Genomic DNA, 14,430 nt, shown 5'->3' on the forward strand with positions numbered 1-14,430 from the left:
CTTGCCTCGACGCCGCTCTGAGTTGAGCCAACATGAAAGACAAGTTGATTCGGCTTGCGAGGACGCCTCCCACCATCCCTGAGCCTGAGCCTGAATCTCATACTGTCTTTGTGCGTGGCCTTGCATCTATTCCCGTCGTTCATTCCATCTTTGCTCTTCTCCTGAAGCCCCGCCTTCATCAGCCTACCGCCCGCGCCGAGGCCGTTCACGTTATACTGCTGTCGCCATGAATAACCAGTCGCCCTCGTCTATGGTCAGCGAGACCGAACACGGGCCCACTGTCAACGGTTCCTTCGGTACCACTCACTCGATCCCTGAGTCTCCCGTGAACGGGTCTCCTATCACCACTCACTCGACTCCCGAGTCTGCAGTGAACGGACACTTCGTCACCACTTACTCGGCCCTCGAGTTTACCGTCAACGGATCCTTCGTCACCACTCGCTCGACCCTCGAGTCTCCCCTCAACGGATCCTCTGTCACCACTCACTCGACCCTCGACTCTGCCATCAACGGATCCTTCGTCACCACTCACTCGATCCCCGAGTCTGCCCACAACGGATCCTTCGTCACCGCTCACTCGACCCCAGAGTCTCAGTCCCATGTCGCTTCAGACTACTCGTATGTGTGTCTCTTTGCTGTCCTACCTCAACATCTCCTTGCTTCTCTTCTATACGTGTCCAGTCCTGACTCGGTAGTAGGATACACGCACACCATCCCGCTACCGGCCACGCAAACGCCGCCTATGACCAGACCGGAACCGTGTCGATGCTCGACCTGTACGTCTACGAAACCAGGCCTCAGGAGATCCCCCTCTCCGAGAGGCTCCTGCAGTTCAGTTTCCGGGGATAACTCCTGTCGCCGCACTCACTTGCTCGTCATCACATATGGGTAGTTCGCCTTTGGTACCTGCCACTGTCAGCTCTGATGGTGTTTGGTACTTCATGTCCCCCTACGAAAATCAAACATCAACGACTCATGAACACGCAAGGTGTCTACCCTTATGTTTTGACGCAGACGGAACGAGCTTGCAACATTAGATGACTATTTCTGGATCACATTGAACCATTCGTTTGGATGGGGATGGGTCCAGTCGGAGGATTCCCACGGCAGACAAAGAGCACAGTACTGTTCACGTCGGCGCCAAAGGACATCAACGGTATCCTTTTCTCAAAACGGCGTTCCAACCACGCCCATTTGCATTTCTGCCCACAAAGCTATGTATTAGTTCAAAGACATATACCGTGTACATATGACGGCTGCTACTTTGGCACTCGCATATGTCTATTTACCCACACGGCATCACACGATATACCATCCGACTGGAGCGCCCGCCATTCTCAATCGCTGCCGCGGCTGCCGCGGCTCGGCAGCCCGGATGGGCGTCAGGTTGCTTCGCCGCTGGCTCCACTCGTTGCTATACCACCCACCAGCCTCCTACAGCAGCAGGTGGAGGTGTACTCAGGTGCAGGAGGCAGGCTGTGTTGCTATGACTATGTGGATTCTAGGTTGCTGGACAGGTGTGTGTAGGCGAATAGAGATGGACGTGTGTCAGCTTGGTAGCTCTTATAGATCTTTTTTTCCATGTAGCTCAAATACTTGCACCAAATTTGCAGTGAAAAGCTTCAACCTTGTGCCGGCCTGCCCTCCTGGTCGTAGCGGAAGGCCTATAAACCATAAGAGGGTTGTAATAGGTGGCCTGGCTAGTATTGCCGGGGACGGTCCGTGCTTGATGGCGATGACACCACACCGCAGCGCCGTCAATGGCTTCCGCGCCATCGTTGTTTGAGGGCCGCAGAAACAGCTCGAGTTGTGGGCAGTTGCCCTGCGTCTAGTGCATATCAGTGGATGCCCGTCTGAGACGTGGAAGAACGGGTCAGAAGGCACGGGGCTATGTAGAAGAATTGGGGGCTTTGGGGTCATTAACAATGGGGCGCGAACACCTTATAAGCCAAAATCACCAAGCCGCTAATGCAGAGTTGCATGCCGTTCAGCTGGCACTGGACTTGTCTCGGGACACGCAGGAAGCACGGACATAGCGCGACAAGTTGTCAGTCTTTGGCATCGCCGGTGGGGTTCATATGAATGCGGTAATGTCCAACGCGGGGTTCATGCTACGAAGGGGCCGCGGCTTGCGTATTTGAAAACAAAACGGCCTTTCCCGCTGCCGGTCGACAACAAAAGACCAAGTCAAACCCGTCTCATGAACATGAAGACTAACCATATATTTTCTTTTTCCTTCTTCTCGGAATGCCCTTCCTGGCGACCCGCGCATATCAAAGGACCAGGAGTTTTATATTGAGACATCGCATCTTGCCGTTCTCGTGCGGTCGTAGCAGCATGTGATATCATCTTCCGGCGTGACATGGACCCCTCCTTGTATTCAGGCGGGAGCTGAACTTTTTGGAGAGGTGGCGGCTACCTGTGTACAATCAAGCTGAACGACTGCGTCACGTTGCAGCGGCCCGCATATGTATGTGCATGTAGTCGAACAAAGCGGAGACCATTGTACAACTTTGCAAGCGCGCGTGCAGCAACATGACATGAACGCACGGGTGGTAGTAGTAGTAGTACTGTAGCATAGCAGTAGAGGAGGAGGGCTGAGGGTCGGACAGCGTAGGCGGGTTACACTTGGAACGCCCTGCCGAGGCTGCACAGCATTCGCTGGGAAACCAATCCACCTCCCATGTCTTTCTGGTCCGACACAAGACGCCGCCATGAACAATATACAAAGTACATTGATATATGTAAGTACTTCGTACTCCCCCGCCAAGCTATGTCGCCGTTGCGTTTGGTTTAGTGGTTGGCAGCCGCGAGCGAGCTGGAAACAAAGCCAAAAAAAAGAAACGAAAATCAAAAACGAATAAATCACACTGTATAAATGTACATACGCACAGCCCGCTCGCGTCCCGTGTCTCTCGCCTGCGGCGTGCCGCGCTGGCAGCAGATCGTGGCTGTCTGAGCGACGCTTGGAACCCGCCCCGTGAACCAATGGAAGCAGAACTCGGGGAGTCCGTGCTCCACGGCCCGGCCCGGGAACCGTTTGCCCGCCTTGACAGGTCACTCTTTTGGGCGGCCGGTGAATCTGCAACGGCACACTGCGGCATGCAGGCGCGGCAGACAGCACAGCACAGGCCCCGTTCACGTCAGCTACGTTATGTCCTCTGCAATGTTTCCCCTCTTTCATCACCAACCGTCCCTGTCGAAGCACGACGGCAAACTGCGACACAGCACAACAGGTGGTGAGCAGGCGAGGTGATGAGGACAACGAAAGACAATGGAGGGGGACGGCGGCCCGTATATGCGTCTGGTGCTACCACGGCCCAGAGAACGACTGGTGGCGTTGCCCTCTCACACGGCTACACCTGCCGGGCTATATAAAGAGCAACGCCATCCCTCCGGACAACGACTGATATCCGGACTCGTGTTGTGGCACAGCAGACTGGGCAGAACAGCACCAGACAAAACAAACAGCACAGCTCAAGACTCCATTCAAGTTCCAGACCCCCCCCTTCCAATATCTTACTGAACACGGACCAGGACAACAACAGCTTGCCCCTTGTTTTCAAACACAACACAAATCAGGACAACCGCGACAATGAGCTCACCAGCAGACGAGACCAACCACGACTTCGAGTTCGCCCAGCGCGGCCTCGTCGCCACCTTCAAAGACCCCCTCGTCTTCTCCGACCCGAACCGCGGCGGCGGGGGCAAGGACGACAAGGGCACGCACGTCGTCTGGAACACCGAGGCCTACGACTTCATGCAGGACGACTGCCCGCCGGACCTCGCCAACCCCTCGCTCTGGCGCCAGGGCCAGCTCTGCAGCGTCACCGCGGGGCTGTACCACGTCGTCGACGGCATCTGGCAGATCCGCGGGCTCGACCTCGCCAACATGACGTTCGTGCGCGTCCCCTCGACCAACTCGGTCGTCATCATCGACTGCCTCACGTCCGTCGAGACGGCGCGCCGCGGCATCGAGCTCTTCCAGGAGCACTGGCGCGAGACGGTCGGGCAGGGGGGCAGCGCCGACATCGCCGCCCTCATCTACACGCACTGCCACGTGGACCACTTTGGCGGCGCGCAGGCCGTCGTCGACGAGGCGGCCGTCCACGGCACGGGATCGCCGCTCAAGATCCTCGGCCCCGACGGCTTCCTCGAGCACGCCGTCAGCGAAAACATCTACGCCGGCGCCGCCATGAACCGCCGCTCCGTCTACATGTACGGCGAGCGGCTCGACAAGTCCCCCACGGGCCAGATCGGCTGCGGCCTCGGACAGGCCCTCTCGTCGGGCACGGGCGCCATCATCGCGCCCACGCACGTCATAAAGGTCGACGGGCCCCTGCTGCCGGACCTGGCCATCAAGGGGCTCGACGTCGTCTGCCAGCTCACCCCCGGCACCGAGGCGCCCGCCGAGGTCAACTTTTGGTTCCCGCAGTACAACGCGCTATGCATGGCCGAGAACGCGACGCACACGCAGCACAACATCCAGACGCTGCGCGGCGCCCCCGTGCGCGACGCCCGCCTCTGGTCGCGCTACCTCGACGAGTCCATCGCGCTGTTTGGAGAAAAGGCCGACGTCGCTTTTGCGAGCCACCACTGGCCGACGTGGAAGTACGCTGGTGACGGTGACTCCCCGCAGGAGAACCTCATCCTCACGTTCCTCTCGGAGCAGCGCGACTTCTACGCCTACCTCCACAACGAGACGCTCCGCCGCCTCAACAACGGCCAGACCCCCGTCGAGATCGCCGAGGCCATCGTCATGCCCCCCGAGCTCAGCCTCCGCACCCACCTGCGCGGCTACTACGGCTCCGTCAGCCACAACGTCAAGGCCGTCTACGACCGCTACATGGGCTGGTTCGACGGCAACCCGGCCAACCTGTGGCGCCACCCCCCCGTCGCCGAGGGCGTCCGCTACGTCGCCGCCATCGGGGGCCGCGACGCCGTCCTCGCCCGCGCCGAGGAGTACCGCAAGAGCGGCGACCTGCGCTTCGCCGCGACCCTCCTCAGCCACCTCGTCTTCTCGGGCGTCAGCGGCGACCAGGCCGACCTCGTCGCCAGGGAGAGGCTCGCCGACGTGTACACCCAGCTCGGCCGCGGCGCGGAGAACGGCACCTGGCGCAACATCTACCTCACGGGAGCCCATGAGCTGCTGCACGTCCCCGAGGGCGGCGTCGCGTCCCTCGCCCCGTCCTCGCTCATGGCCCTCAACTTCGACGAGCTCTTCGACACCGTGGCCATCCGCATCGACGGCCCCGCCGCCTTTGAGCACAAGGGCCTCACCATCGACTTCATGGTCGGCGACATGCAGGTCGGCCCGGGCGACAAGATCAAGGGCGCCGCCTGGCATCTGCGTCTGAGCCACGGCGCGCTGACGGGCCGCGCCATGGAGTACGTGCAGCCGCGAGCAACTGCCAGCGACGTCGACCTCACCGTCTGGCTTTCGCACGCCGGCCTCGTCCAACTCGTCGGGAGCGCCGCGGCGGGCAGTCCCAAGCGCATCAGCGACATTGAAGGGGCTACCACCGCCGGGGACCCCGGGGCCTGGGACGCCGTCACGTCTCTCATTGTCCTCCCCAACCCTGCTTTCAACATTGTCACTCCCTGAGGGGCATCATGGATCCCCCATGATGTCGATATACACTAGCCGCGAGCGCTCGATGCTCAGGTGAAAGAGACCTTTGCTTGTTAGTCATGTCGTGTCGCAGCTAGCTTTTAATCCTAAATCGGGAACCCAACACAGGCATACATACGCCGTGCATCTCGCGCCAGGCACGTATGCCATTGATATGACAGATTGCCTCTCCATTTCAGACCTAAGCCCGCGAAACAGGGCGTTCCAGCCGTACTAAGCTACCAGCATCGTCTATCCTGCATGCCTGCCAGCCTACCTGCCCGACTCGTTGAGACAATAACGCCCTATACATCTATCATCCGACTCCCATCCCGAGAGTTGACGCCAAGGACCCATGCCCACAATCTATTCGCCTTCGACCTGCCCAATGGCCCGTGCATGTATATATAAGTAGTCGTCGTATCGTGTACCTGAGCGCCGTCTCCCATATATAACACTTCCATGACCGCTTGCTCGCTCGCCCGCCTGTACGTACACGCACGTACATCATCGTGTGAGCAGAGTCGTCAACATCACGACAGACCCGCAAATTCGTTTTGCCGCAAGAAACTCGACGCCAGCTCGTCGCCGCCTTGTTCGGCCGCTTCCATCCAGTGCACCGCCACGCACATGATCCCCGCGTCGTTCCTGACGTCGCCTTCAGTCGTGCCCATGGCTAATCCGTCCGGGGCGTTGGCCGACATGCCCTGCGGCCGCGTGCCGCCGCTGCCACCGCCCATGCCGCCCGCGTTTGGTCCTCCCACGCTGCCTCGCGCCCGTTCCGTCCGTCCATACTTCTCCATGACCACCTGCTTGAAAACCTCCCTGGGCTTGGACAGCGGGAGCGTCGTTCTCTCCACAAACTCGGGGTTCGACAGGTAGAAGAGAGCCAGCTCGCGCTGCGCCGTCGCATACCCTTCCTTGGCCGTAATCGCCCACATCTTCCCTGCGTCGTCCATCTTGTATGTGCTCGACGGAGGAGGCGGCGTGCCCGTCGCCGAGGGAACTGCCTCCGCCACGGGCCCGCCTCCCTCGCCCGCCGACTTGCGCGTGTTCGCGCGGGCCGCGATGATCTCGTCGGCCATCTCCACCATGGTTCGACACACCTCCGACTTGACCTTGAGAGCCGCCAAGCCCGTGTTCCAAAACGCCTTTCCCTTGTCCGACTTGTCTAGGATGCTCGGTGGGACGAATGACGCTATCATCTGGAGATCGCGGAACAATGATTTTGGCCGGATGGACGCGTCACGAAACAGCATCTGTAGCTCCTTTGTGATTGCGTCCGTGTTGGATGCGCTTCCCGACAAGACGGACCGCGTCTCCGAGTTGGATTGCCGAGATTGGTAGACCAGCCCTGTAGACGGCAGAGACGACTGGAGAGCTTGAGACCGGCGCTCCTTGATGTTATCGATTGTGCCTTCCAGTTGGGCGTGACGGTTGATGGCCCCGTTCTCTTCAGCGACGACCACGCTTGAGCCAGCGTCCGATCGACTCGCCCTCGGCCGTTTCGACCCGCTGGACAACAGCGATGCCACGATAAGATGCTCCAGCTCGTTAAGCGCATTGAGCTTGGCATGGGGGTTCGGATGGACGGAGAACATGTTGAGAAGTCGTTGGAACGCCTTTTTGAAAGGAAAGTCGGAAGCCGTTTCTTTTTGTATTGGCCGGCCGTGCCCATCACCACCGCTGCCGACGGCTGAAACTTCCTGGTCGGGCTTGGGCGTCGTCGCCTCCAAGGAGCCAGATGATCGCTCGCCTGCTCCATCTCCAACGCCGCGCAGGTTATTGCAGCTCTTCTTCTTCTCAATGACTCTCGGCCTAGGAGAGCTTTTGCTCTGTCTATCCTTTTCTCTTCTCTCGGATCGGCGGCGGGCTCGTCGATCGAGCGCTTCTTTCCTGTCGATACACTGCTGTCCAAGGTTGTCAAACCAGACATCCGTCTCCGACCCGCGGGCGAGTACCAGGTTCCCAAGGTCGGATAGAAGCAAACTGGTCACCGACCGCCTTAGCTCGTTCAGAAAGCGGCTTTTCTCGTCTTCTGCTCTTGGAGGGAAGACCGTCTCGTTGGAAGACGCCGACGTGGCCGGTCGCCCAAAAGAGACACTGGAGCTTGATGGTAGCTGCGAGTGATACAGCGGTCCTGAGAATGTCGTCGACAGATTGGTGAGGCTGGTCGTCGGAGAGTAGGCTCTCGAGGCTAGCGAGCCGGGGGACATGGCAGGCTGGAATGGCGACCAGAACGTGCTGGCCGAGTCGATGGTGTGGATTGGAGATGCCTTCTCAAAGTACTCCTGGCCGTCCACGATGTCGGACAGATGGGCGCCCGCACGGCTGCCAGCTCGAGCCGAGTCAAGGTGGTGCTGGCTGCCAACGCCCCGAAGATCCCGGGCGTACGCGCCGGAGCGGTTCAGCGACGAGGCAAAGCGGCGGTCACCATCGCTAAGGAGGCTTGAGCTGTCGTCCGCCGCCGCGGTCTGCTCTCGCTCGCGAATTCGCATGCGGTCATACACAATCTTGTCGCGCTTGTAGAGTTCGCTCGACCACAAGACTGGTGCTTCGCGTATCGTCTCGCCAATCAGCTGTGAGATGCAGCGGTCAACCTCGCAGCAGAACCGGTGGATCCTTTCTTCGCTCTGGCAAAAGTTTTCCACGTTGTATTGTTGTAGCCATAGCGCAGTCTTCTCGGCTTGATCATCGCTGAGCTTGTTTGGCCCGCCCTGTTCCTCGGATGCTGCTAGCAGGTCCATGACCTGCGACTCGGTGCGGTAAAGATATGAGGCGCTCTGGCCGCGGCTCGTGTTGGTCCGCGATCGCTGGAACGAGTTCCACCGCCGGGGCATCCCCATCGTCTTGAGCGCCTGGCAGACATCGCGGCTGTGTGCGTACTCCCTAGAGTTCCGAACGTCCGTGACGAACCACATTTTGTCTCGCATGGCCCTGACGCGTCTCATCATCTGATCGATCAGGCCCTCGTGCCTCTCTTGGCTCTGCTTGAGCCACACCAGCCACGCATCGTACTCCTCAATAGCCGCCGCGGACCTTCGTATCGAGTCCTTGGGGCCACGGGAGAATATGTTGATGAGTACAGCGAATCCGTTCTCGCGGAGAGACTGGGACCCCAGTGCGTTGAGTTGTTTCAGCGTCTTCCAGTATGCGTGAGCCGAGACAAAGTCAGCCTGCGCTTTGGATCGTGCGGAAGCCGCCTTGAGCATGGTAATCAGGATGGGATCAGGCTCGTCGACGACGCCGTCCGAGGTACTTGATGTCGGTTCCTTGGCGACGTGCTGTCGGTATGGGTTTCTGCTGGACATGGTCTTTTCCGGAGTGATGATCTTGGTCCTGGACTTGTACCTTTTGAGTCTCGACGCGCGATTGCTCAGCTGGGCTCTCTCGCTGTCGGCTTCCAGACTGCGTGGTATCTCGTAGTCCTCCACCAGCCTGAGAATAGAGTCTCGGAGTTGATGGTAGTCCTTGTCGAGCTCTGGGCCACTCTCACCATCTTCGTCGTCCGTATCGACGCTCGAGGAATTTTCCTCTTCGTCACGCTCATCATCTGGATCATACGTCATGTTCATAGATAATGCACGCCCATCGGATGATACAAAGAGAACAGCCCACCGTTCTGCACAGGGGTGGCAGGATCCCCGCAGGTTCTCGGGCCCTAGATTCTGGCTCAGTTCGTGAAGGGCGAGCCGCAGACGGTACCCGTCGTCCTCGTACTTGTTCAAGCGCCTCTGGGCCTCGGGGTCGACAGATGGGGGGCTATACCGTTGTGGGGTAGCCGTATTGTGATCGTCCGAAAGGCCCTCGCGTGAAGCAGCGCCGTCGCTGAGTGCCGAGGAAACACTGGTGCTAATAATGGACGCGGTCTCGAAGTTGGCCCTGCTACCCACCATGGCGATGGGCTGTGAGATGGCCGACAGGCCTGAGACGGAAACCTGACCGGACCGCATGCTCGAGCCTGCTGAGAGTGGTCTCTTCTCGGGGAACAGGGCATTCACCAACGTGAGCAAGTCCGCGGGACTGATGACCAGGTATGGGTGGACCTCGACGGTTTCTCTCAAAGACGTGATGGACCTAGCAGGAAGCAGCTTGGCAGCGGGTACCTTGGACCGTGCGCCTTGGAATCTAGCCAGTATGCCTTCCACGTGGGCCTTGATCTTGGGTGGTACCTGAACAGGAACGCAAGTGGCCGAGGGCTTACCGCTCCACATGCTGGAAACGTACTCGTGGGCCTTCATGGCGACCTTTTTCAAAATCTTCTCCCTGGCATAGGGCGTGATGTGGTATTCGGCCAGCATTCCATACGACTCTGGATGGACAATGACCCCGAGGAGGAACACAAAGAAGAGACATCTCCAAACAAACCATTTGGACGTGTTTTCGACATACTTGCTGTCGAGCTTCTTGATGATGGCATTGCCGAGCTCCAGCAGGCCCTCGGGTATGCCCGTTGCGTCCTCGTCGTCGATGAGCTCGAAGAGTTCGTCCACAGCCTTGTCATAAAAGGCCTTGGCGGCCAGCTCGTCGGACTGGTTCCAGTCTGAGAGGTTGAAGCGTGTTCCGTGCTGGTCCTCGGCCCTGTCCAAGAGAAAGGCGCCATCTTCGAGAATCTTCATGAGGTACCACTCCATGTTGGATTTTCCGGACCAGTCCCGCATAGCAGTCCAAATGTTCAAGACAGATATCAAGAAGTGCTCGCTGCTCGACTTGGGCTGCTGGATGAGCCTTGCCAAGACGGTGGACCAGATGTCAGTCCTCCGCTGGTCCTCTAAGCTGTCCGGCCCCGCCGAGTTAGCAAAGCAAGTATGGATCAAGATGGACAGCGGGTCGTGCCGCTGGAAAGAAAGCAGCCGCTCGATGTCGGCATTGTGGCCGTTCCGGGCGGGTGCGCCCGAGTGGGACCGGGTGCCGGACCGGCCATGGAAGGGCAGCACCGACTCAACCGGCTCCAAGCCCTTGTGAAAGCTGAGGAAGGCGTTCAGCTCGGAGCTTGTCAGCGCACAGATCCGGGTGGCCAGGTAGTCCGGGTTGGTGCGAAGCTGAGACAAGAAATCAAGAAACGTTTCTCTGGCTGACGCGGAAATATCATGCAAGAAGGGGGCAATGGAGCGAAGGGGTCCAACGCCGATTACGGAATTAGTGGGCGTGTCCAAGCTGTCAGACGAAGCCAGAGCCGGTGAGGAGAGGGACTCCATCTCGGGCTCGAGCAAGGCGTATCGACGCAGCTCGTCGCAGCTCTTTCGGACGTCGTGAATGGCATTGTACAGCAGGGCGAAGCTATCCTTGTCATCCTTGCGGAAGTTATCAACCAGGTTGCGGTGGGCAATCTCGCCGCATCTCGTCAGCCGGGCGCTGAGGGCGGTCGAGACCAGGTTCCTGTGTAAGCGGATGCGGGTGTTGGCGCGCTTGCGCTCCTGGTATTTGGAGAGGCGCACGACGTGGGCCAGCTCCTCGAGCGTGGTGCTCTCGTTGTCGCGGGTCAGGTGCGGGTTCGTGTACAAGGAGAGATCGTCCAACAGAGGCTTGGACCGGGACTGGGGGATCTTGTCGGCTTGGGCACGAGGGGGCGTGGCGGACCGATCCCTGGCATCGCGACGCGCGCCGCCGGCGGGCGACGGTGTCGAGAGCTGGGCGACGAGCGGACGTCGAAACGTCGCCGTCGGGCTCTGACGATGGGTGCGGCCGCGGCGCTGGGAATCCTCGGCGCGACGCCGCGGTGGGATGTGGGTGGCGTCGGACGCACGGGACGGGCTGCGCGACCCTTGGCGCCTAGCCTTGGGAGCGGCCGCTGCATGCGCGTCAGGCGACGGAGTGGGCGAGGTCGAGATGTGTGCAACGGTAGGCGACACGGCTACACGAGCGGCATGAGAGGTTAGCAACACGGGTCCGTCGCGGGGTCGTGCGGTGGGAGGCAGAGGCGCGCGCGCCAGCCAGCAACGTACGGGGAGAGGAACGTGTGCAGACGGGCGAGGACAAGGAGCGCTGCATGGGCATCATAGTGATCCCATGAGGAGATTGAGCGCCAGCGCTCCGGCGGCTCGCGACGTAGCTTCGCTCGACGTGAAGCTACCTCGCGTGGCCGCGGCAAGAGGAGGCTGCTGCTGCGCAACGGCTTTTGCCACAAAGGAGAGGCGCCGACGCCAGTTCAGACGCAGGACAGGCAGGCGACTGCCAGGTGAGAAGCTATGGCGAGGCGGGGGTGGCCCTTGGATCCGGCGCGGTGGATAGATGGTGGCGAACGAGGGGGAGGGGGGGTTCGGGATCGAGGCCAGCCACGACGAGAAGCCCGGGTCGATTTGAAGGGCTCTGAAGAGCGCAAGCCGGGCAACGCAGCGCGGAAGCGATGAAGTCGCACCGTCGCAGGTAGACGAACAGAGAGACGGAAAGATGGTAACGAGGCCGTCGCTGGCTGGTCTAGATGATGAGAAGAGGAGAGAGAGGAGGGGAGGGGAGGGGAGAGGAGAGACGGGAAAGGGAGGAGAGCCGGCCACGCGAGGAGGTTTAGGGAGAAAGAGGAAGTTGCGCTCGCGAAGACGATGAGAGGAGCCAGCGGCGGACGGCTGGCTGGCTGGCTGGCTGGGTTGCTGGTAGTGGTGCTGCGCTGTGTGAATGGATGGCGAGAGAGGACTTGCTGCTTGTACAATTGGGATGGATGGATGGGAGTTGGAACCAGAGAGAGGTATAGGTACTATACTCGGTACGGCGCTTCCATGTTATCCTGCCCACCGCGGATGTACTAAGGTACCTGTAGTGCCGTCCTACAGCACCTGCCGGGCACTACGAGCGGCTTTGCCTCGGTGCTAGTACCTGGTAGGTACAGACTGCCCAGGCAGGTCTTGAAGCGGTTTGCGGGGTCGCCATGTCCCTGTCCGCCTGCATATGAGGCGAGGTGTGGTTCAACATGGTCGACCGCGTCGCGCGCTACCAACTTGGTAGAGACGTCAGCAAGAGCAGTACCTGTTAGCACCTTGCGCCGAGGACTAACGGACTGCACGGCGTGGGCGGGTGCCGGGATGACGTGGGCGAAGCATAGCGCGGGAGTCAGTCAGCGCGCAAGAGAGGTACTGCCCAGGTAACCGCCCTTGATGGGTGTGCAGCTGAGCTTGCTTGGGGTACAAAACCATCCACACCTTGAGGTACCGCCCGCGCCGGGGTCGGCGCTAGCTCCCTTCCCCCCCGGAAGACTGCCTGCCCTGTTGAACGAACCGCCCAGGGCTGGAGACGCACAGCAGGCAAACCGCTCCTTAAGCCTCCGGTTGACCCCTGTGCCAGCCTCCTCACCCACCTCATGTCTGGGTGCCTGGGCGCAAAGAAGCAAGCAGGCAGGCAGGCAGGCAGGCAGGCAGGCAGGCAGGCAGGCAGGCACGGAAGCCAGCCGAAGCAAGCAAAGGAAGCAGCAAGCAAGCGGCAGGCCGCGGGATTCGGAGCCGAGATCTGGGGAGACAGGTAACTACTGTGCAGTACTGTATCTGCTCTCATATATGTGAGGTGCTCGCGTACTTATTTGGTGCATGCGTGCGCGTGCATTGGGGGGAAAGGAAACAACAACAACACACACCACAAAATCCAACACGCCGAGAGGAATCCATCCTCCCGGCTCGTCTTCGTCTTGTCTCGTCCCGTCGTCTCGTCTCGTCTCCCGTTCGTGTGGTCCTGTGTTCCCTCTGCCCATGGTACGAAGGAAGTTGCCCCCAAGCGGAGGCGCCCGGCCCACTGTACGAATACAGGTACAAGCTCCTCCTCAGACAGGACCAGCCCGGCGGATGGCGGGCTCAAATGCCGCTGGAAAGTGGTGGATTGGGCGGTAGAAGTGCACTATCGGGTCGACTCCCTAAGGTACCGTGAGCAGTTCAACTCATCAGCTGCCTGGACCCGAGCTTGCACTGGGCTCCTGCCCCTGATGAGCTCACCTAGCGGCCCTCGGCCCACTGGATGCGTTGGCAGTTGGGCCCTTGACCAGCCAGAACCGGCGCTGTGCGGGGGGTGGGACCGCCGCCGCCGCCGCGCTGGCGGGACTGTGAGGCAGGTACTAACCTACAGGTACTCTCTCCACATCTCCGGCGGCTAGAGTCCCCGCTAGACCGTCCCGTCCCCTCCCATCCCCAACATGGCAGTCGAGCTATTATCCAATTCTGAGATGTCTGCCGCCCCTCCAACCGTCCCTGCCCACCATCAGTCGCTCACGTCAATGCATCACTTCAACAATGCTGGCCTCGCTCGGCAGGTTTTCGACCAGCAACTGAACCGGCCTGCTGCCACGCACGGGCTTCCATCCCGCCACCGTCGTGCGACGTGACACGCTACCGCACACACGTCCATCAACACCACCACCACCACCACCACCAAAGTACAAGCATCGCCACGCTGCGTGTCAGCAGCAGCATCGTCACGCGCCAACGTCAGCTCGGTTCTTTTCTTCGAGGGAGGCCCGCATCCGGCGGTCGCAGCGCAGCGCAACGCAGGGGAGGTCAATGGTGAGGTGAGGTGGATGAGTTGGCACTGCATGGTTGATGCATCGCCAGACAGCGGCCAACGCCTCTCCAATCCACGCCATCCACGAGACGGCGTCCCGCCTTCGCGCCAATCTCCATCGTCCACGCCACATGCATGCACGCGAGGGAGAGGGGAGTTGGTGTGCCAGCGCACCCTCTGGGTCCAATCACACCTTGATCCCCTGCTCCCTTGGAGCCTCCGCCGCCGCCTCTGGAGCATCCCGATGCCACCACCACCATCGATTCGACCCTTGTCGCCTCCCTCCGGTGCGGTTCGTCTGCAGACCGTCCGTCCTCGTCCTTAGTTGGCTTCTTCCCCTTCAC

At 60.3% G+C, this 14,430-nt stretch overlaps 3 protein-coding genes across 4 annotated transcripts; 2 read left to right on the top strand and 1 right to left on the bottom strand.

Annotated features, from left to right (window-relative positions):
- Positions 1–226: 226 nt before the first annotated feature.
- JDV02_004775 (uncharacterized protein) lies at positions 227–849 on the top strand (the record flags this gene model as incomplete). Its single annotated transcript, XM_047986011.1, has 2 exons — positions 227–618; positions 696–849. The coding sequence occupies 2 exons, from the start codon at positions 227–229 to the stop codon at positions 847–849; spliced, it is 546 nt and encodes a 181-aa protein (XP_047841991.1).
- A 2,319-nt stretch (positions 850–3,168) lies between these two features.
- Positions 3,169–5,791, top strand: JDV02_004776 (uncharacterized protein). Its single transcript, XM_047986012.1, has one exon. It carries the CDS (start codon positions 3,596–3,598, stop codon positions 5,603–5,605), a length of 2,010 nt encoding a protein of 669 aa, XP_047841992.1. The 5' UTR covers positions 3,169–3,595; the 3' UTR covers positions 5,606–5,791.
- On the bottom strand, positions 5,674–12,515 carry JDV02_004777 (uncharacterized protein). Of its 2 annotated transcripts, XM_047986014.1 has the most exons (2): positions 11,557–12,515; positions 5,674–11,465 (listed from the first exon to the last, which is right to left on the bottom strand). In XM_047986014.1, exons 1-2 carry the CDS (start codon positions 11,609–11,611, stop codon positions 6,145–6,147), a joined length of 5,376 nt encoding a protein of 1,791 aa, XP_047841994.1. In that variant the 5' UTR covers positions 11,612–12,515; the 3' UTR covers positions 5,674–6,144. The 2 variants fall into 2 exon arrangements, with proteins under 2 accessions (XP_047841994.1, XP_047841993.1); XM_047986013.1 differs by having other exon boundaries at positions 5,674–12,515.
- Positions 12,516–14,430: the final 1,915 nt, after the last annotated feature.

This window comes from Purpureocillium takamizusanense, chromosome 4 (genome assembly GCF_022605165.1).
Source record: "Purpureocillium takamizusanense chromosome 4, complete sequence".
In the NCBI taxonomy this organism is placed as follows: domain Eukaryota; kingdom Fungi; phylum Ascomycota; class Sordariomycetes; order Hypocreales; family Ophiocordycipitaceae; genus Purpureocillium; species Purpureocillium takamizusanense.